The sequence below is a fragment of the Oryx dammah genome, unplaced genomic scaffold (assembly GCF_014754425.2).
Source record: "Oryx dammah isolate SB20612 unplaced genomic scaffold, SCBI_Odam_1.1 HiC_scaffold_17, whole genome shotgun sequence".
In the NCBI taxonomy this organism is placed as follows: Eukaryota; Metazoa; Chordata; class Mammalia; order Artiodactyla; family Bovidae; genus Oryx; species Oryx dammah.
The window spans coordinates 15,809,457-15,834,076 of record NW_024070201.1 but is presented as its reverse complement, the minus strand read 5'-3'; the positions used below and the strand labels follow the sequence as shown (position 1 = coordinate 15,834,076).

The 24,620-nt window shown below is 37.3% G+C and overlaps 1 protein-coding gene across 1 annotated transcript in view; it reads right to left on the bottom strand.

The window, feature by feature from the left end:
• GUCY1A2 (guanylate cyclase 1 soluble subunit alpha 2) overlaps positions 1–24,620 on the bottom strand; it is a 474,407-nt gene that overhangs the window by 301,330 nt on the left and 148,457 nt on the right. Inside the window, exon 4 of the mRNA XM_040257909.1 lies at positions 787–1,502. Within this exon, the coding sequence (XP_040113843.1) occupies positions 787–1,502 (716 nt within the window). The remainder of the gene's footprint in view (positions 1–786; positions 1,503–24,620) is intronic.

The following is a 24,620-nucleotide window of genomic DNA, read 5'->3' as shown; positions in this document are numbered from 1 at the left end:
AATTGAATTGATTGTTCTAAAATCCATAAAATATATAAAGCAATCAACACTGACAACAATATATTTTACTTCAAGCACATTTTCAATAATATTAACTTCAATTTTAAGGCCCAAAATGCTTCAATCCCTCCTAGCCAAATACTGTACTTCTAGAAAGCAAAACCACAGCTTTAATATTCCTTAAATTTAAAAAATAGAATAATTCCAGTGTATTCTCTCAAGGAGTGAAAATGTTCTAAAGAAATGCCTATTTTTCAACACTAAAATTTAATTAGAAGTTTTGATATAGTCACTTAATATATTGTTCTGCATATTAAGAAAAATAGGATGTAAACCAGAGTTCCTAGGTTGTGAAATGTAGAACATAACATATTCAAAGTGTAGCTAGCTTTTACTTGTATTTATTTAAGGATAAGGCAAGCAATTCCCACAATGTTGAAGTGAGTCTTACTATTTCTCTCATAGCTTGACTCAATCAGTGGAAATATTCGTGGATTTATAGTATCAGGTCTTTAGTAAATCCTATCATTTTTGTAATTACTATGGCTAGTAATAATAAATGTCTGCTTTTTTGTGAGGAAATAGATTAATGAAAGAGGCAGACAATATGCAAAACGGCTGGGAACAGGGTCAAGTCTTTTTATACATATCCAGAAACCAGTAATTTTCTAAATGGCAGTCTAGGTTCTCTTGCCTAAATAATTATAAGTACTGCCAGCATGTAATATACTAAAAGAATTATGAAATCTCCCAGTTCCTTTCAGCCATATCAACATGGCCACTTACCTTGTCTTTATTCTCAGTGCCAGAAGCCTCAGGCTTGGTCCTAATCACAAATGGGGTGGACAGGCGCAGCAGAACCCTTTCGAAGGTGGCATTAACCTTCGGAGAAATGATCTCAAAGCAGTCCTCAAACTTGAGCACTTTGTGAGTGTCACATCGGAGCTGCTTCCTTAGGCCTTCCCCCAGCTGAAGGACTGACATGTGGGGGTCAAACATCAAGTGAAAAGGGAAGGCTCTGCAGAAGGTGTTGATGCTAATTCTGAGGTCCGCAGGAACTTGGGATGTTCCCTGAGGAAGGTTCTTCGCGATATTAGCGTTTTCACATTGTCTGATAAGGAAAGCGAGGCCATTACAATTGCCTGGGTTTGAACCATCGGAGCACAGTTTCTCAGCGACCTGGTTCACTTCCACATCCAGCCGATAGATCTTCTTTCCTGCAGCCTTAATCATTCCAAGCATTGCAAACCCCACAATGTGGTGAGGGTGGAAGTAGTGGAGTATAAGAGTACCTTCAGGGAGCTCTTTGCATAGGAATGATGGTGACTCTAGAGTGGCCTGTTTTCCAAAAGAAGTTCTAATATGTTCCAACAAAGCATCAAAGCCATTAAAAAAGTCCTGCAATGTGCCACCTACAGCTCGAAGGACTCTCTCATTGTCATCAAAGCATATATTAAAGAACTCCTCACCAAATCTTTCTTGGATTTCCTCAAACTGCAAACCTAGAGGTAAATGGAAGTAAATGTTAATAAGATATAATACAAGTAATTGAATTTATAGCTTTTTAAATGTTTATCAGAAGAGTAGCTAGTGACCAAAGCAAGAGAAGCAGTCCCCTTGGGTACACAAATTTCCCCAATACGTTGTCATTCATTTTGATTTAGAGAAAGTAAGTTTCAGTTCATCTTCTGGATACTTCTAAGATGTTAATGAGCATAAACATTTTGTTGTTGTTTAATTTTAAATATACTGTTTTTAGAGTAGTTTTAGATACATAGGAAAACTTAGTTGAATATATTGTCCATGTACCCCCGTTCACTTCCCGGACACAACCTCCTCCCCTGGAAACTATTGATATTGTACACTACAGTGGTACAGTTGTTACAATCAATGAACCTATATTTATATAACATTATCATCCAAAGTTCATGGTTTACATTAGGATTCACTCTTGATGTTATATATCCTTGAGTTTGGACAAATGCGTAATAATATGCGCCCACCATTTTAGTATCATGCAGAGTAGTTTTGCTGCCCTAAAATCTGTTGTGCTCCACCTATTCATTCCTGGGTCTCCTCAACCCCTGGAGCATGATCTTTTTAAAACCTGCCAATCTAGCTGTTTTTCAATATTATATCCCATTCGCTGTAATTACCATGAATATTATATTTTACTTAGCAATTTCCCTCACCATTGAATAATTTTTAAGAGGCTATTATGTCCATTCAATATTATTATTTTAATTATCACAATTCATTTGTTAAATGGGAAATATAACCAGAGAGGGACTCTATGGTACACAAGCAGAGACAAGCACCAGGTTATCTTGAACAAACAGAATTGCTTAAGTTACAATAGTAATCTCAAAGAAAATCGTGCAGGTCAGCTAGACCCCAGGAATGAAGAGACAAAACAAGGAATTAAAACCGTGGAATGATCTGCATTCATTCCTTCATCCACAAAAATGAAAGCGGACAAAACTGGAATAGGAATCTGACCAGACAGAGTTAAAAGTCTTTGTTAAGTTTTCTCAATTCATACTTATTCCCAGATGCCATGGCAAAAGGAAATCTACCTTTTAATAATGGAATTATAGTGATAAATAAATATACACAATGCATTATATAGTAATTTCAAGCAGGATCATATACGATCTATCAATAGTAAGATCCGCCCTGAGAAAGAACATTGCACAGATGAAAGAGTTGAGTTTGTATCGTAAATAAACCTTCTTTGTAGAGTTACCCTATTGCTTCTCCTTTGACTTTGGCTGCAATCAGTTATATGTTGTTTACATATACTCATATTTTGTTTCTTATCTATCTCATCTTATAAGGAGGTCCCAAAAATCTGACAGGAAAAGACAGGTCCCTTTGCTAGCGTCTGGTTAGAATGCAAGCCAGTCTATGTTGTCTATGGCTTAGTGTGCTATTCCCTATAAGTTCTCCCCGTCTAGAAGTGAGGGGATAAAACAGAGTCAGTAATATTGTTAAAAAATAAAACATAGTCCAAATACATTATATATTTTTGAGACCTTACTATAGAGTCTAAATATTGTGGGAGCCAAGTTAAGAGGTTGGTCTGACAAAGAAGTTCTTAAAATCAATGTAAAATGAGAAGTAGAAAGTCTAAGCTAAAAACAGTATCTTTATTAGTATTTCACATATATTTAGTTTAATAGATTTGACAGAAGCTGAGAAAGTCACCTGCTAGGATTAAAACATCACCACTCATCTCATATTGTCATGTTACAAGACTGAACTTCAACATATGTTATATTCACTAACAATAATGCCAGTCAGAAATGGTAATAATAGCAATTTTCTGTCTAGTTCTTAAGTGTGAAAGAAAGAAAACAAGATAGATAATATTCACTGAAATTTGGTTCCTTCTCCAACTGCTCCATTGAAACTGCTTTTGTAATTAGCTAATCCAGTATATCATATTTTGTCCTTATCTTATTTAACTTTGGTTGCTTTTTTTCCCTTTAGTTTGACAGTGTTCATCTCCTCTTCCTCCTAAATCTCTCTTCTCTCTTGGATTATAAACCATTATCTCCTGATTGGATTACCAGCTGTCTGAAATGCCCTTCCCTAAAACTTCTTCCTATATAAAATCCTTACATCATCACCACTATACTGTAACTAAAAAATTCTAATACAAATTAAATTTACATTCCTTTAATGACAATATTCACTGTTGCTTTTTTTTTTAATTATTAATTTCTTCTTGTTGTTCAGTCACTCAGTCACGTCCAACTCTTTGTGACCCCATGGACTGCAGCATCCCAGGCTTCCCTGTCCTTCACCATCTCCTGGAACTTGCTCAAACTCATGTTCATTGAGTTGGTGATGCCATCCAACCATCTCATCCTCTGTCATCCCCTTCTCTTGCCTTCAATCTTTCCCAACATCAGGGTCTTTTCTAACGAGTTAGCTCTTCACATTACGTGGCCAAAGTAGTGGAGCTTTAGCTTCAGCATTAGTTCTTTCATCAGGGTTGATTTCCTTTAGGACTGACTGGCTTGATATTCTTATTAAATATGAAATTCAGAGTAAATAAAATTCTTATAACCTGACTACATTGCTGAACAACAAAACTCCATGCACCACTGAAAATATCCCAAGGCTTTCTTCTATATTTTGAAGATTTGTATCTTAAAAGGACTTAGGGTCTTCATACACAGGTGAGAAAATGAGAATTTCTTTTAACTTGCATCTTTCATAACATTAAAAATACTCTCACAATTGTTAAGAACACAGATAAAATACAGTAAGCTTATGTCCTATTTCCAATGCCACAGTGACCCAAAATCATCCAGAAAATAGCAAGTAACTATAATTCATCAGAGGCAATAAATTAAAAACTACTTTATAAGCACAACAGTCTATGAACTTGAAATTCTTGCTGCTCTAAAAAGCACGTCTGAACTTAAGATACAATGGTTAAGACTCAAATGATAATGTTAAGGACTACCATTGTGCTAAAGTGACTTGTACCAATAAAGAAAAATTAAATTATTTTGAATACTATATGCAAATACTATACATAGAAATTCTATACACACCACCATATTAAATAAACTAATAAATATTTTTGGTTTCACACTTGTTAAACTGTGCAAGCTGATAAAAGAAAAAAATTCTTACAATCTGAAAAATTAAAACTAAGGAATGATCACTTCAGCTTTTGCAAATATGCTATGATCCAATGCCCGAGATGTCCACATTAAACATTTCAAAATTTAGAAAGCACAGAGCAAGTAGTTTAGTTCAGTGTCACATGCAAGATTCCACTCATGATTGATGCAGACCCTCTAATTATAGTAAATCACTTGAAACATAGAGATAATGCTCATCTACTTATATCACAAGAAGCTAGGACAATGTGAAATTTGGGTATATAAAAATACATTCCTTAAAGGGGCAAAACTTACAATGAAACTGTTTTCACTAGCAGGTAAGTTGAAAGAATATTTTTTAAAAACTTTATTTGGCTGTGTCAGGTCATAGTTGCGGCACACAGGATCTTTCATTGCAGAACGTAGGCTCAGTAGTTGCGGCAGCTTTAGTTACCTACCCCATGTTATGTGGGATCAAACACACATCCCCTGCATTGCAAGATAGATTTTTAACCACTGGACCATCAGGGAAGTTCCAAGAATTTTAAATTACTATTAATTTATCTCTTCAAAACAATGAATAGGCTAAATCTGACATCCTTTAATTGTAAATGAAATAGTACGTTCATTCATGGCATGAATCTTATGTTCCTCATCCAACTTCACATTGTGTACCTCTTGGGGCATACATAACTGCATACTATCACCAGCATAATGCCTAACACAGGGTGACTAAGCATTCATTCATAGAAACTAAACGTTCATCTAGAATCAAGCTACAGTTGTGCCACACCAAAGGATACCAAGTCAAGACATGGTCTTTTATCTCATGGGCCCCCATAGATAATTAAGTTACAAATAATTGGACTGTAACAGAGGCACACAGGAGCTATGGAAATATGGAGAAAATGAATGTCTGACTTTCTCCCCAGGTAGATAGAGTTCGACAAGCAATTTGTAGAAAAAGTATGTGTTCAGAAGGCCAACAAGGAGAGAACAAGAACTCTAAAAGACAGATGGTAATGAAATATGAATGAAGCAGGGAGGTGGAAGAGCCCAGCATAGTCAGGGGAGGGCAAGCAGTAAGTGTGAAATGGTTGGGGAAATGAAACAGAGTGGGATGAGTTGCTAATTAATCAGCAATGTAGAAGTTGGACTTCAGAGTGAAAAGAGTAGAGTCAAAGATATCAAAGAAATGCTGCAAAGTCTTTATAAAATTATATTCATTGAATTAGGTAGTTCCAGTAAGAATGGAGAAATTACTGCCAAGTGGTATGCCAAATATTTTTATAGATTAATACTTTTAAAAACTCCCATCAAGTGGATACTTTTAATGCCTCTCATTTTAAAAGCAATGAATGCTAAGAAACTTGACCATGTTCATACAATTGTAGGTAACAGACCCAGGTCTCAAAGTGAAGTCTGTCTAATACTAGATGATGTGTAATAAACTGTGATATTGTGTACAATATTAAATGAGTAAAACATTTGCATGGCAGAAAAAAATGCATGTCTTGCTCATTGATATATTATCAATGCCTAGCATTCTGCCTGACTTTTGTTGTTATTGTTCAATTGCTAAGTTGTGTCCAATTCTTTGCAAACCCATGGATTGCACCACACCAGGCTTCCCTGTCCTCCACCATCTCCCAGAACTTGCTCAAACCCATGTCCATCGAGTCAGTGATGCCATCCAACCATCTCATCCTCTGTCACCCCCTTCTCCTCCTGCCCTCAGTCTTTCCCAGCATCAAGATCTTTTCCAATGAGTTGGCTCTTCACATCAGGTGGCAAAAGTATTGGAGTTTCAGCTTCAACATCAGTCTTTCCAAAGAATATTCAGGGTTGATCTCCTTTAGGATTTACTGGTTTTATCTTCTTGCAGTCTAAGGGTCTCTCAAGAGTCTTCTCCAGAACCACAATTTGAAAGCATCAGTTCTTTAGTGTTCAGACTTATTTACAGCCCAACACTCACATCTACACATATCTACTGGAAAAACCATAGCTGTGAATATATGGACTTTTGTTGGCAAAGTAGTGTCTCTATTTTTTTAATACACTGTCTAGGTTTGTCATACTTTTTCTTCCAAGGAGCAAGTGTCTTTTAATTTCCTGGCTGCAGTCACCATCCAGTGATCTGTGTGTGTGTACGTCATTTCAGTCGTATCCAACTTAACAGTCGCTTCAGTTGTGTCCACCTCTTTGTGACAATATGGACTATAGCCTACCAGGCTCCTCTGTCCATGGGCTTCTCCAAGCAAGAATACTCGAGTCGGTTGCCATTTCCTTCAGGGGATCTTCCCGACCCAGGGATCAAACCCATGTCTCTTGTGTCTCCTGCATTGGCAGGTGGGTTCTTAACACCGGTGCCACCTGGCAAGCCTGGAAATGATTTTTTGAGCCCAAGAAAATAAACTCTGCCACTGTTTCTGCTTTTTCCACATCTATTTGCCATGAAGTAATGGATTGGATGCCATGGTCTTTGTTTCTTGAATGTTTCATTTTAAGCCAGCTTTTTCACCCTTTTCTTACCCCTCATCAAGAGGCTCTTTAGTTAAGTTCCTCTTTGCTTCCTGCCATTATGAAGATGATACCACAACTGTATTTCAAGTTCAACAGATTTCAACATTTTAAGGAAACTATCTTCTTAAACAATTTTTCCAGCTTTATTGAGATATATAACATGGTGCAAGTTTAAGGTCTACAAAGTGTTGATTTGATGCACTTAAATACTTCAAAATGATTAGCACTGTACCATTAGTTTGAACCTTTGTCATTTCATATAACTACAATTTCTTCTTTTTGAGGTGAGAATATTTAAAATCTGCTCTTAACTTTCAATGTATAATGCAAAATTGTTAACTATAATCGAAATGAAATGCATTAGATCTCTAAAACTTAGTCACCTTCTAACTGGAACTTAGAATAGCTCCCCATTTCCCCTAGTTCCCCGGTAACCACCATTCTACTCTCTATATGGAGTCTGGCTTTTCAGATTCCACATATAAGTGACAGCTTACAGTATTTGTCAAGAAAAATTATTATTTTTTTAAATTTTTTAAATTTTTTTTATTTTTTTATAAATTTATTTATTTATTTTTATCTAGCAAGACAATAAGACATTTTTCAACTATGTTTGAGACCCAGATGACACTTTTTAAGAATATAACTCTAGTGCCATGACAATTTACAAATAAATAAGTCTCTAAATCCCAGAGTTTAAGGGGAAACATCATATATGTCTCAGACATGTCAAACTGTTTGCGACCCCATGGACTATACAGTCCATGGAATTCTCCAGACCAGAATACTGGAGTGGGTAGCCTTTCCCTTCTCCAGGAGATCTTCCAAACCCAGGGATCAAACCCAGGTCTCCCTCATTGCATGCAGATTCTATTTGAGCCACCAGGGAAGCCCTATAATTAAATATGCTTGATGCTTGCTCTTTGGAAGAAAAGCTATGACAAACTTCAACAGCATATTAAAATGCAGAGACATTACTTTGCAACAAATGTCCATCTAGTCAAAGCTATCGTTTTTCCATGGTCATGTATGGATGTGAGAGTTGGACTATAAAGAAAGCTGAGCACTGAAGAATTGATGCTTTAGAACTGTGGTATTGGAGAAGACTCTTGAGAGCCCCTTGGACTGCAAGGAGATCCAACCAGTCCATCCTAAAGGAAATCAGTCCTGAATATTTACTGGAAGGACTGATGCTGAACCTGAAACTCCAATACTTTGGCCACCAGATGCAAAGAAGTGACTCACTGAAAAAAACCCTGACTCTGGGAAAGATTGAAGGCAGGAGGAGAAGGGGTCAATAGAGGATGAAATGGCTGGATGGCATCATCAACTCCATGGACATGAGTTTGAGCAAGCTCTAGGAGTTGGTGATGGACAGGGTAGCCTGGTGTGCTGCACTCCATGATGTCTCAAAGAGTCAGACTCGACTGAGCAACTAAACTGAACTGAACTGATTATATATGTCTAAATAATAACAAAGAAAGACAAAATAAATCTCACTGCCTAAAGTGTAATTTTAAGGAAATTGTTTTGAATCTGAGCTATCAATACAGTCATTTGCACCTTGGTGAGGTGGGATAAAAACTTTTCGCTTGAGCGCTGCTGCTGCTACTGTTGCTAAGTTGCTTCAGTCGTGTCCGACTCTGTGCGACCCCATAGACGGCAGCCCACCAGGCTCCCCTGTCCCTGGGATTCTCCAGGCAAGAATACTGGAGTGGGTTGCCATTTCCTTCTCCAATGCATGAAAGTGAAAAGTAAAGGTGAAGTCACTCAGTCGTGCCCGACTCTAGTGACCCTATGGACTGCAGCCCACCAGTACTTAATATTAAATATGTAAAACTGTTGGGATAATAGTAAAAAAGAAAGATTCTTATCAATGAAAGTTAATATAAGGTTATGAAGTGTTAGAAAGTTTCTACTATTTTAGGGGAATTTCTTTCTTCATTGCATGTGTAGCATTTCTTTCCCTCTCCAAAGAACACAGCATATATCATATATTTAAGTGTTTGTCTATTTCTGCTTTATTGACTATGCCAAATCCTTTGACTGTGTGGATCACAATAAACTGTGGAAAATTCTGAGAGATGGGAATACCAGACCACCTGACCTGCCTCTTGAGAAATCTGTATGCAGGTCAGGAAGCAACAGTTAGAACTGGATATGGAACAACAGACTGGTTCCAAATAGGAAAAGGAGTACACCAAAGCTGTATATTGTCACCTTGCTTATTTAACTTATATGCAGAGTACTTCATGAGAAATGCTGGACTGGAAGAAACACAAGCTGGAATCAAGATTGCTGGGAGAAATATCAATAACGTCAGATATGCAGATGACACCACCCTTATGGCAGAAAGTGAAGAGGAACTAAAAAGTCTCTTGATGAAAGTGAAAGAGGAGAGTGAAAAAGTTGGCTTAAAGCTCAACATTCAGAAAACGAAGATCCTGGCATCTGGTCCCATCACTTCATGGGAAATACATGGGGAAACAGTGGAAACAGTGTCAGACTTTATTTTGGGGGGCTCCAAAATCACTGCAGATGGTAACTGCAGCCATGAAATTAAAAGACGCTTGCTCCTTGGAAGAAAAGTTATGACCAACCTAGATAGCATACTCAAAAGCAGAGACATTACTTTGCTGACTAAGGTCCATCTAGTCAAGGCTATGGTTTTTCCTGTGATCATGTATGGATGTGAGAGTTGGACTGTGAAGAAAAATGAGTGCTGAATTGATGCTTTTGAACTGTGGTGTTGGAGAAGACTCTTGAGAGTCCCTTGGACTGCAAGGATATCCAACCAGTCCATTCTAAAGGAGATCAGCCCTGGGATTTCTTTGGAAGGAATGATGCTAAAGCTGAAGCTCCAGTACTTTGGCCACCTCATGCGAAGAGTTGACTCATTGGAAAAGACTCTGATGCTGGGAGAGATTGGGGACAGGAGGAGAAGGGGATGACTGAGAATGAGATGGCTGGATGGCATCACTGACTCGATGGACGTGAGTCTGAGTGAACTCCGGGATTTGGTGAGGAACAGGGAGGCCTGGCGTGCTGTGATTCATGGGGTTGCAAAGAGTCGGACAAGACTGAGTGACTGAACTGAAGTGAAACTAAATTTTACTGTACCTCTGCTTAAGTTCCTGAAATACAGAGATAAAATCTTTTAAGTTGCAGGAATGAACAAGTAGTTTTCAAAAACCTTAAAAAACATATTTTTATTTCCAATTCTTAAAGCTACATGATAGTGAAATAATATATTTGGAATACTGACAGAATGCAAATCTAATGATTCATTACCCAGCCAAGATATCTAGCAGATATTCAGAAATAACTGAGAAAACACTTTAACCAAACAACAAGTGCAAAGGAGGTATTCTGGTAAAAGATGGAAAAAGTAAAAACATCAAGGAGCAATGAACCCTGCAACACACAATCTGTCAATGACAGCTTTTTGTTGTTGTTGTTGAAAATTTGTAATGTAAATATAAAACAGATTACTGAAATAGGAAGAAAGTGAAACAATTGACAACTACAAGGTAAATTTTATTGATAATCTGGAACTAAACAACTTCAGCAATACCCAAGAGTTGGGAGGCTGCAAAGAAACAAAAGTGAAAGTCGTTCAGTCATGTCCAGCTCTTTGCAACCCCATGGACTGTACAGTCCATGGAATTCTCCAGACCAGAATACTGGAGTGGGTAGCCTTTCCCTTCTCCAGGGGATCTTCTCAACCCAGAGATAGAACCCAGGTCTCCCACAATGAAGGCAGATTCTTTACCAACTGAGCTATGAGGAAAGCCTGGAAGAAACAATGGGGAAGGAGGAAAAAGAAAAAGTACTAACAGAATTCTAAAGGCCTCTAGTAAATGGGATCTTTCCACAGTTATTGTGTTCCACACAATCAAAGGCTTTGGCATTGTCAATAAGGCAGAAATAGATGTTTTTCTGGAACTTTCTTGCTTTTTTGATGATCCAGCGGATGTTGGCAATTTGATCTCTGGTTCCTCTGCCTTTTTTAAAAACCAGCTTAAACATCTGGAAATTCATGGTTCACGTATTGTTGAAGCCTGGCTTAAAGAATTTTGAGCATTACTTTCCTAGCACAATTGTGCGGTAGTTTGAGCATTCTTTGGCATTTCCTTTCTTTGGGATTGGTATGGAAATTGACCTTTCCCAGTCATGTGGTCACTACTGAGTTTTCCAAATTTGCTGACATATTAGGTGCAGCACTTTCACAGCATCATCTTTTAGGATTTGAAATAGCTCAACTGGAATTCCATCACCTCCACTAGTTTTGTTTGTAGTGATGCTTCCTAAGGCTCACTTGGCTTCCCATTCCAGGATGTCTGGCTCTTGGTGAGTGTGAGTGATCACACCATCATGATTATCTGGATAGTGAAGGTCTTTTTTATACACTTCTGTGTATTCTTGCCACCTCTTCTTAATATCTTCTGCTTCTGTTAGGTCCCTACCATTACTATCCTTTATTGTGCCCATCTTTGCATGAAATGTTCCTTTGGTATCTCTAATTTTCTTGAAGAGATCGCTAGTCTTTTCCATTCTATTGTTTTCCTCTATTTCTTTGCACTGATCACTGAGGAAGGCTTTCTTGTATCTCCTTGCTATTCTTTGGAACTCTGCATTCAAATGGGTATATTTTTCCTTTTCTCCTTTGCTCTTCACTTCTCTTCTTTTCACAGCTATTTTTAAGGCCTCCTCAGGCAGCCATTTTGCTTTTTTGCATTTCTTTTTCTGGAGAAACCTGTATGCAGGTCAGGAAGCAACAGTTAGAACTGGACATGGAACAACAGACTGGTTCCAAATAGGAAAAGGACGACGTCAAGGCTGTATATTGACACCCTGCTTATTTAACTTATATGCAGAGTACATCATCAGAAACATTGGGCTGGAAGAAGCACAAGCTGGAATCAAGATTGCCAGGAGAAATATCAATAACCTCAGATATGCAGATGATACCACCCTTATGGCAGAAAGTGAAGAACTAAAGAGTCTCTTGATGAAAGTGAAAGAGGAGAGTGAAAACGTTGGCTTAAAGCTCAACACTCAGAGAACTAAGATCATGGCACCCAGTCCCATCACTTCATGGGAAATAGACGGGGAAACATTGGAAACAGGTGCTGATTTTATTTTTCTGGGCTCCAAAATCACTGCAGATGGTGATTACGCCATGAAATTAAAAGACGCTTACTCCTTGGAAGACAAGTTGGAAGACAAGTTATGACCAACCTAGATAGCATATTCAAAAGCAGAGACATTATTTTGTCAATAAAGGTCCGTCTAGTCAAGGCTATGATTTTTCCAGTAGTCATGTATCGATGTGAGAGTTGGACTATAAAGAAAGCTGAGAGCCGAAGAATTGATGCTTTTGAACTGTGGTGTTGGAGAAGACTCTTGAGAATCCCTTGGACTGCAAGGAGATCCAACCAGTCCATTCTGAAGGAGACCAGTCCTGGGTGTTCTTTAGAAGGACTGATGTTGAAGCTGCAACTCAATACTTTGGCCACCTGATGTGAAGAACTGACTCATTTGAAAAGACCCTAATGCTGAGAAAGATTGAAGGTGGGAGGAGAAGTGGACAACAGAGGATGAGATGGCTGGATAGCATCACCAACACAATGGACATGAGTTTGGGTAAACTCTGGGAGTTGGTGATGGACAGGGAGGCCTGGCATGCTATGGTTCATGGGGTTGCAAAGAGTCAGACACGACTGAGCAACTGAACTGAAGTGAACTGAAATGAGATTGGACAACTAGAGAAAAAATATATTCTTAGTAAGGAAATAAGTGATATTTTGTTTTCTAAAAATGAAGAAAATACACGGATCTAACTTTAGTAACAAGAAAGGAAAGCTAACTAATAATGAAATGGGAGAGCAGACAGAGTTTTCAAAATACAAAGGTTAAAAAAGTAAATATTCAATATGATCAAAACACAAAAATAAGGAAAAGAAAAAAGTAAAATATTAATAAATATGACCATAAATAAAGATGGAAGAAAGGAAGCCATTATTTATGCATTGTATTAAGTATAATCAAATCAATATGCAAATCAAATGGCAGAAATTTTCAATCCATTATATAAGAATTACATATATATATAATAACTTTTAAATTAGAGAAAATAAGATGATTTTAAAACAAGATTGAAGATAAATGTTAGACAAAAATTTTCAGGAAACTAAAAGAAGAATAAAAGCATGGGAGAAGCAGTATTAATATCAAACAAGGTGGAATTAAGGTTAAAAGTGCTAATCAGGATAGAGCCATATACAACAAAGTCACAATTTACAAATATAAGACCTAAGAGACATAAACCTGCAAAATTATAGCTAAAATATGTTAAGCATGAGCAATTAAGAATTGATTGCTAATAAGTATGGGATTTCCTTATGAAGTGATAAAAGATTCTAAAATTGATTGTGATATCAGCTGCACACTTATCTAAAAACCTTAAATGAGTGATTTTTATTATATATGAATGATATTTCAATATGGATGTGACACATTTTAAAATCTAAACTTTAATGAAAAAAAAACTCTAGAAAACTATAGAGGAAATTTGAGTTGGGTTATAGTGAGAAACTTTAATATATCTCTCTCAGAATCAGATGGATCTGAGAAAAAAGAGCAAAATCATAGAGAAATTAAATAAAAATAAATTCAACAAAATATTCAATAAAAAAGTTTAATAAAAATAAAATGTCATTAGTAAACTAACACACTTCTTACAGAACTAAAAGGATCAAAGATTTAAAAACAGTCATAGATAAATAAATATCAGGAACTATAAAATTTTTTAAAGTATTGGAAAAATGACATTAAAATAAATAAAATTTAATAGCAAAGCCAATACATGCACACATATGTATATGTATATACACAGGTATGCATATTTATAGTGTTTGAAAAAATTACAAAAATTGCTCAAGTATTTAGCTACAAAATTTCAATAATATAATTTTAAGTAAGATTTTACCAATCACAATTTCTAATAATAATATCAATAACAATAATAAACACATTAAAAAGGTAATCAGAAAGCTTTATATATTTAGAAGTGAAACACTACCCTTTCTTGAATTAAAAGAAAAAATTGAAATTATAATTTCTAGAAATCAGTGAAAAGGAAACTAATTCATTCAAAATTCTATGAGGCAAAACAGTCACTGTACTCAAATAAAAATATGTTTCATAAATATTTTCAGCAACAAATGTAAGTAAATAAAAACTTTCAATTAAGAAAATTAATATTGAGCTTAAAATTAAAAGATAAAAGCTGAAATTAGTAAATTAAAACTAAATTAGGAGTGAGAAAGAAGATATAGTTCCTATTAGGGACAAATAGAGGAATCACAAAAGAACCATACAATGTTTTGCCAATAAATGTTTAAATATAATACAAATGGATAATTTTCTAGCAGCACATAAATGACAAAAATTGACCCAAGATGAAATGGGCAACCAGAGTTTTGGATAGCCTTTAAAAATATATAATTCCAAAGTTAAATATTTCCAGGCCATAGAAACCAATTAAAGCTACTCAATTCTTTTTTAAGTCCACATAACTTTAATGCTAAAACTTGATACAGTATACTATTCAGTATACATATACAGTATAGTATACAGTATTCATGACCACAGGAAAAACCATAGCCTTGACTAGATGGACCTTAGTCGGCAAAGTAATGTCTCTGCTTTTGAATATACTATCTAGGTTGGTCATAACTTTTCTTCCAAGGAGTAAGCATCTTTTAATTTCATGGCTGCAGTCACTATCTGCAGTGATTTTGGAGCCCCAAAAAATAAAGTCTGACTCTGTTTCCGCATCTATTTCCCATGAAGTGATGGGACCAGATGCCATGATCTTCGTTTTCTGAATGTTGAGCTTTAAGCTAACTTTTTAGCTCTCCTCTTTCACTTTCATCAAGAGGCTTTTTAGCTCCTCTTCACTTTCTGCCATAAGGATGTTGTCACCTGCATATCTGAGGTTATTGCTATTTCCGCAGCAATCTTGATTCCAGCTTGTGTTTCTTCCAGTCCAGCGTTTCTCATGATGTACTCTGCATATAAGTTAAATAGGAGGGTGACAATATACAGCCTTGACACACACCTTTTCCCTATTTGGAACCAGTCTGTTCTTCCATGTCCAGTTCTATCTGTTGCTTCCTGACCTGCATACAGATTTCTCAGGAGGCAGGTTAGGTGGTCTGGTATTCTCATCTCTTTCAGAATTTTCCACAGTTTATTGTGATCCACACAGTCAAAGGCTTTGGCATAGTCAATAAAGCAGAAATAGATGTTTTTCTGGTCCATCTAGTCAAGGCTATGGTTTTTCCAGTGGTCATGTATGGATGTGAGAGTTGGACTGTGAAGAAAGCTGAGCGCCGAAGAAATGATGCTTTTGAACTGTGGTGTTGGAGAAGACTCTTGAGAGTCCCTTGGACTGCAAGGAGATCCAACCAGTCCATTCTGAAGGAGATCAGCCCTGGGATTTCTTTGGAAGGAATGATGCTAATGCTGAAACGCCAGTACTTTGGCCACCTCATGCGAAGAGTTGACTCATTGGAGAAGACTCTGATGCTGAGAGGGATTGGGGGCAGGAGGAAAAGGGGACGACCGAGGATGAGATGGCTGGATGGCATCACGGACTCGATGGACCTGAGTCTGAGTGAACTCTGGGAGATGGTGATGGACAGGGAGGCCTGGCGTGCTGCAATTCATGGGGTGGCAAAGAGGCCGACACGACTGAGTGACTGAACTGAACTGAACTGAACTGATACAGTATTCATATTCTCTTATGAATATTTGATGTTAATAAAATAGCAGCAAATAGAGTTTAACGATCTAAAAAAGAATGATGCATCATTACCAAGTAGTAATCATATCACAAAAGAAAAAATAGTTTAATATTAAAGAATCTATAGGCATAATAAACTATGGCATAAAACGGAGAAAATACTATTGTTCTATCAGTAGATTCTGAAAAGTCTGAAACTTAACAGTTCGCTCAGTCGTTTTCAACTCTTTGTGACCCCATGGACTGTAGCTTACCAGGCGCCTCCATCCGTGGGATTTTCCAGGCAAGAGTACTGGAGTGGGCTGCCATTTCCTTCTCCAGGGTATCTTTGCAACCCAGGGTTCGAACTGGGTCTCCTGCATTACAGACAGACACTTTATCACCGGAACCACCAGGGAAGCCCAATAATAAAGAATCTATAGGCATAATAAACTATGGTATTTATAAAACTTAGAAAATATTATTTTATCAGTAAATTCTGAAAATTCCGAAACTTAACAGTTCCAATAAAAATTTTGAGCAAAACAGGGATATAAAGAACTGCCCAAATATAATAAATGCTGCTATTCAAAAATCAGAAGAACATTCCAAATAAAATCAGAAATGGGCAAATAAGCTTGTTACCACAAGTGTTCTTCAGTATTATCTTGGAGGTTCCAGCAGATGCTATGAGATATAAGAAACAATTGAAATCATCTGTTTTTGCTAACAAAGAATGTACACTTAGAAAACCTAGAAAGTCTTTTAATTTCAACCCTCTTTCTTGCATTTTTGTCCAAAAAAAACATTATTTTATAAGAAATAACACCTACTAGAACTAATAAGTAAACATTGTAAGTAGCTGAATATAAAATAATCTATAGCTGTTTTTATATTAGCAGTAAAGACCAAGAAGTAGAAATGTGGAAACAGCCTATTCAAAGCAGCAATGAAAGCTATAGAAACCATAAGAATACATTTAATAAGAAAGGCATAGAACTTACACTACACAAATTATTAAAACTTAACAGAAAATAGAATCTGAACAAATTTTTTAAATTCCACATCAAAATACAAAGACTCAACATTATAAAAATATCAATCCTCTCAAATAAATATATGAGTTTAATGTATTTCTAATTATAGTCTCAACATGTTTTCTTATTAATACAGTAAATCTTAAAATTACTGATTACCATAAAGGAATAAATGCCTATAGCCAAAAATTCATAAATAGGACTACTAAAGAAGAATCAGATATGGGAATAAATAAAATACACTATAATAAAAATGTTTATTTCTATAGAAACAAAGACATTATTAGGTCAAAAGGAAGAATTCAAAAGCAAATCTGTGTATATAATTTTTAACATATCACAAACTAGCATTTTAAATCAATGGAGAAAGAATGGTCAATTTACTAAATGGCATTAGCCATCTAAAGAACTAAAAATTAAACACCATCTCACAGCACTGAAAAAAATAAAATTTAAGATCAGTTAAAAGTTTAAAATTTAAAAAATAACAATAAACATTGTAGAGGAAAATCTAGAAGAAAATTATGTATGCCCTACCCAAAACTGGCAAATATATACACAAAAAGACCTAAAGATAGATGTGATATTTCACAATAAAAAGCTTTTAAAACTGTCAGAATAGTGTATAGAACACAATTGTATTTTAGTAAAAATATAAATGTGTGTGCATGTGTTTGTGTGTGTGTGTATGAGTGTGTGTGCATATGGTGTATCTCCCCTGACATTCTTTTTTTTATTATTATTATTGGAGTATAACTCGTTTACAACATTGCATTAGTTTCTGCTGTACAATGAAGTGAATCAGAAATATGTATACCCATGCTGCTGCTGCTAAGTCGCTTCAGTCATGTCCAACTCTGTGCGACCCCATAGATGGCAGCCCATCAGGCTCCTCTGTCCCTGGGATTCTCCAGACAAGAACACTGGAGTGGGTCACCATTGCCTTCTCTGATGTATACACATATTCCCTCCCTTTTAGACCTTCTTCCCACACCCTCATCCCACCCATCCAGGTCACCACAAAAGCATGCAGCTGAGTCCTCTGTTCTCTAGAGCAATGTCCCACTAGATATCTGCTTCACACATTATAGTGCATATATGCCAACCTTTAGCTACTCCTAATTTGTCCCATCATCCCCTTACCACCTTGTGTCCACATGTCTATTCTGCATGTCTGCATCTCTATTCTTATCTTAGAAATAGGTTCATCTGTACAACTTCTCTGGATTCCACTTATATGCATTAAAATATGATATTTTTTCTATTTCTGACATATTTTACTTTGTAGAATAGACTCTAAGTCCATCCACATCTCTACTAATTGTCCAACTGCATTTTTTTATGGCTGAGTAATATTCCTTTGTATATTTATATCACTTCTTCTTTATCAGTTTATCTGTTGGCAACAACTTGGGTTGTTTCCATGTCTTGGTTATTATTGTAAGCAGTGCTGCAATGAAGAGTGGGGTACACACATCATGCTGAAATATTGTTTTCTTAGGGTACATGCCCAGCAGTAGGATTACTTTTAGTTCTTGAGAAACCTCCATGCTACTCTATATGGTATCTGTATCAATTTACATTCCAACCAACAATGGAAGAGGGTTCCCTTTTCTCCAGACCCTCTCAAGCAATTATTCATTACAGATTTTTATTTGACGATGACCATTCCAAGAGGTGTAAGGTGATAATTCATTGCAGTTTTCATTTGAATTTCTCTAACAATTACTGATGTTGAGCATCTTTGCATGTGTGTATTGGTCGTCTGTTTATATTCTTTGGAGAGTTACCACTTTAGGTCTTCGACCCATTTTTGGATTGGGATGTTTATTTTTTTATATTGAGTTCCATGTTGTTGTTCAGACACTCAGTCATGTCCAACTTTTTGCGACTCCATGGACTGCAGCACACCAAGCTTCCCTGTCCTTCACCATCTCCCAAATTTGATAAGACTCATGTCCACGGAGTCAGTGATGCCATGCAACAATCTCTGTATCCTTCTCCTCTGCCTTCAATCATTCCCAGAATCAGAGTCTTTTCCAATGAGCCAACACTTTGCATCAGGTGGCCAAAGTACTGGAGCTTCAGCTTCAGCATCAGCCCTTCCGGTGAATATTCAGGACTGATTTCCTTTAGGGTTGACTGGTTTGAGCTTCTTGCAGTCCAAGGGACACTTAAGAGTATTCTCCAACACTACAGTTCAAAAGCCTCCATACTTTAGCACTCAGCTTTCTTAATGGTCCAACTCTCACGTCCATACAGTTCAGTTCAATTCAGTCACTGAGTCGTGTCCGACTCTTTATGACCCCATGAATCGCAGCACACCAGGCCTCCCTGTCCATCACCAACTCCCAGAGTTTACTCAAACTCATGTCCATTGAGTCGGTGATGCCATCCAGCCATCTCATCCTCTGTTGTTCCCTTTTCCTCCTGCCCCCAATCCCTTCCAGCATCAGAGTCTTTTCCTACGAGTCAACTTTTCACATGAGGTGGCCAGAGTACTGGAGTTTCAGCTTTAGCATCATTCTTTCCAAAGAACACCCAGGGCTGATCTCCTTTAGCATGGACTGGTTGGATCTCCTTGCAGTCCAAGGGACTCTCAAGAGTCTTCTCCAACACCACAGTTCAAGAGCATCAATTCTTTGGCGCTCAGCCTTCTTCACAGTCCAACTCTCGCATCCATACAAGACCACTGGAAAAACCATAGCCTTGACTAGATGGAACTTTGTTGGCAAAGTAATGCCTCTGCTTTTCAATATGCTATCTGGGTTGGTCATAACTTTCCTTCCAAGGAGTAAGCATCTTTTAATTTCATGGCTGAAGTCACCATCTGCAGTGATTTTGGAGCCCAAAAAAATAAAGTCTGACAATGTTTCCACTGTTTCCCCATCCATTTCCCATGAAGTGATGGGACCTGATGCCATGATCTTCGTTTTCTGAATGTTGAGCTTTAAGCCAACGTTTTCACTCTCCTCTTTCACTTTCATCAAGAGGCTTTGAGTTCCTCTTCACTTTCTGCCATAAGGGTAATGTGATCTGCATATCTGAGGTTATTGATATACATGACTACTGCAAACACCATATCTTTCACAATATGGAGCTCTTTAAGCAACACAATGTCTCTGCTTTTAATATGCTGCCTAGGCTTGTCATAGCTTTTCTTGGAAGGAGCAAGATCTTTTATATTCATAGCTGCAGTAACCATCTGCAATGATTTTGGACATACTACTTTCCAAATTTTGAATGACTTTGTTGTTACATGTGAAAGAGCAAGAGAGTTCCAAAAAAAAATCTACTTCTGCTTTATTGACTACTCCAAAGCCTTTGACTGTGTGGATTACAACAAACTGTGAAAATTCTTAAAGAGATGGGAATACCAGACCACCTTACCTGCCTCCTGAGAAATCTGTATGCAGGTCAAGAAACAACAGTTAGAACTGGACATGAAACAACAGACTGGTTCCAAATTGGGAAACGAGTACATCAGGGCTGTATATTGTCACCCTGCTTATTTAACTTCTATGTAGAGTATATTATGCAAAATGCAGGTGGATGAAGCATAAGCTGGAATCAAGATTACTGGGAGAAATATCAATAAGCTCAGATATGCAGATGACACCACTCTATGGCAGAAAGTGAAATATAACTGAAGAGCTTCTTGATGAAAGTGAAAATGTTTAAAAGACTTAAAAGTCAACATTCAGAAAACTAAGATCATGGCATCCGGTCCCATCACTTCATGCCAAACAGATGGGGAAACAATGGAAATGGTGACAGACTTTATTTTGGGGGGCTCCAAAATCACTGCAGATGGTGACTTCAGCCATGAAATTCAAAGATGCTTGCTCCTTGGAAGAAAAGCTATGACCAAACAAGACAGCATATTAAAAAGCAGAGACATTACTTTACCAACAAAGGTTTGTGTAGTCAAAGCTATGGTTTATCCAGTAGTCATGTATGGGTGTGAGAGTTTGACCATAAAGAAAGCTGAGCACTGAAGAATTAATGCTTTTGAAGTATGGTGTTGGAGAAGACTATTGAGAGTCCTTTGGACTGCAAGGAGATCAAACCAGTCAATCCTAAAGGATACCAGTCCTGAATATTCACTGGAAGGACTGATGCTGAACCTGAAACTCCAATACTGAAGAACTGACTCATTGGAAAAGACCCTGTTTCTGGGAAAGATTGAAGGCAGGAGGAGAAGGGGACGACAGAAGATTAGATGTTGGATGGCATCACTGACTCAATGGACATGAGTTTGAGTGAGCTTTGGGAGTTGATGATGGAAACCCTGGCATGCTGCAGTCCATAAGGTTGCAAAGAGTTGGACATGACTGAGTGAACTGAACTGAACAACTGAACTGATCTTGCAGATACTTACACCCAAATTCTTCCAGAAAACTTTCCTTGACAATCATAGGCTGAGATGGATGCCTCCAATTCTTTGATTTCCAGAGTACTTCCTAATATTTATCACACAACGGCTACTAGCAGGCCCACCCCCTCAACCAGAGAATCTCTTTGAAAACAAAAGTGATGTCCTTTTGGCTATTCATTAATTTATTAAAAAAATGATAACATCTGTTCTGTATCAGTCTCAGTGAGCACTAAAGAAACTATGGTATTCAGAACAGATGTGGATCTTACCCATATTGAGCTATGTGAAAGATAGTATAATCCAGTAATTGTACACATAATCCAACAACTGTACAGAGAAATCACATTATGATAAGTGTTAGGATGATAAGCTACAGAATCCTATGAGAGCATATAACTGGGACCTGATATAATCACTGGGTCAAAGGAAACATCCTTTAAAAGGTGACACATCTGAAAGATTCATAAAATTTGCCTAGGCAGCCAAGAAGGAGGAAAGAAAAGCCATTCCAGACCAAAGGAACATGTATGCAAGCATCTTGGAAGAGAAACTAAAATGACACATTTAAGAAGCTAAACAAAGACCACTATTGTAATCCTAATCCCTGGCACAGTGCCTGTTTCTAGTAATTTTTTTGAATAAATAGATGAAAGTATCAGTTAATGAATAAACAAATATGGCTGCGTGTGACTGACCACATGTCTACATGTAATATATACATATCACATAAGATATATATTATATAATATCTATAATGAATATAGATGCTTGTATGGGTGCATGAGCATACATATAGCTTTTTCACTGCTATTTTTCATGCCCTCCGGTGTTCACTGGCAGGTGTTTTTACATAAGTTTGGGCAAGTTATACTAAATGACTAATTTAATAGGTGTGACTGCTTATCCTTTGACAAATTCTTGTCCCTTTGCCAACTAACAGCCCCAAGTGAGAACGAAGAAATGGACAGACTCACGGCAGCACATCTATAATCATGTGGCCTTATCAGGGCTCTGTGCTATGCTTACCATCAGAAGTTGCCCACCTATCAGGTGACCAAGAGCTCATCACATTTCACAGTCTTCCTTCCTTAGCATCCTGATATGTCGCTGCGTAAGACATTAAGCCAACAGTCCCACAACAGTGTGGTACAAATTCAAAAAATGCACAAAGATGAGCTAATTAATAAGAGGAGTTACAGAAGCATCTGCCTCAGCCTTGTACCCACACCTGGTCCCCACTTCTGAAATGCACCAGCCACACTGTGAAAATATGTCAATGTCTCACAGGCTTTCAAATCTCCCCCAGAGATGTATTCTTGGTATTTCTCATGCCTGCACTTTTTACCAGTCTTTTACTTGGTGGCTAAGAATTTAAGGAAGAGAATTATTATGCAAATAAATGGATTATGATTTCTGCTAATGATAACTGGCCCAATTCAAATCGGAGGCCACAATGAATGACTTGTGCTTAGATGTTCAGTCATTTTCAAGTCTTTGTGCCCCATGGACTGTAGCCCACCAGGCTCCTCTGTCCACGGAATTCTCTAGGCAAGGATACTAGAGTGGGTAGCCATTGCTTTCTCAAGGGGATCTTCCCAACCCAGGGATCAAACTCAGGTCTCCTGCACTGCAGGTGGATTTTTACCACTGAGTCACCAGAAAAGCCCAGAAGAGCTTAATCTTCACAACGATGTATCCTAAGAGGGCTTACTCAGAAATGTTCATCACTGTTAATGACTTTTTACTATGTTTTTTATAATCACTAAATTATGATTCACCCTCCTCAACTGTTCTAACAGTCTTAGGAGCTATGCCTCTATCCAATTTGCACAGAGAGGATTAACTTTTGGAATAAAAGTTGTGTTCTTAAAAATAAATCAAATTAACAAAAATAAGAATTTTTTACAATTTCAAACTGTTTTTCAGTATCACATTTGATTTATTTACCCTGTTCCATTCACATTTTTCATTCCTAATTTCCTTTTGATCACATACATATAAGATGTTATGCTGGGTATGAAAGTAATTTAAGGCTGTGAAAAAAGTATCAATGGCATACATAGGGACTGAACCCATAACCATTGCTTCTTTTGCCTCATAGGTGAGGCTACCCTAGGAATGGCTGAAACTAGCCAAAGCAGAGCAACTGTTCACATGTGTTACTATCTTAAAGTGAATCTGACAGCAACACCAAGCTATGTTTGTCATACCACACCTGAAGGTATTCCACAAATAGAACACAGAAGAAAGCCTGAGACATTCAATAATTAATAAAAATAGTAATATTTTAAAATTGGGAGATAAAAAGACAACATACACTTGAGTTCTTCTGATACTGTAATGGAAACTACAATATTTTTCACTTAATGGCTTATTTGAGAAAAAGTTATGTTCTTATGAATTCACTCACTTTGGGGGGGGGTGGGCAGTCATACTGCCTGACATGCAACCAGAGGTCAATGTGCACCCTGTTTCAGTGGAAGTGCAGAGTCCTAAATACTGGATCGCCTACTTCAGTTTTGCAGTACTGCTGTGTTCATTTTTCTGTGTCCTCTCCCAATATGTATGTATGATATGTATGTACTCATACATATATTCCCTGGAGAAGGGAATGGCAACCCACTCCAGTATTCTTGCCTGGAGAATCCCATGGACAGAGGAAAGTCTGGTGGGCTACAGTCCATGGGGTCACAAAGAGTCGGACATGGCTGAGCGACTTTCACTCACCCACTCACTCACTCACTCATACATATATTACAGTAGAATTCATAATATAATAATGTACATGAAACATTTGTGTATTTTTTTCCTTTTGTGTAATATTTCATCTGTAGTAGATGCTGGGAGCATGTTAAGCTATCAGCTCCAGGCTGAGTCTTGCTCTGGAACTGCTTTCAATTGAAGAAAACTGCCTGGCCCAATGTCCATCCTTTCCCCAGGTCAGCCTGAATCCAGAAGTTAGTTTGGTTTGGAAGGTGGCAAGCTGTAATACAAAGGCAAGATACCTTGCCTCAGTGGGGGACAATTCTGAAGGGATTAGCTGAGACATTTGTTGTGACTGTGCCTTTGCAAAGCAGTTTAACTTCTCTCTCCCCCATTCTACTTTCTTCAGATCCTTACAGGGAAATAGTCATAAAACTGCTAAGCTGTGAAGACATGCTTTCTTGCATGAAAATTTCATGCAAGGATGACTAAAGGATGGCGTTATGAACCACAAAGGACTATTTTCAGGTACTGAAACCTACTTTGGTTTGTCTTATTAGGTCATT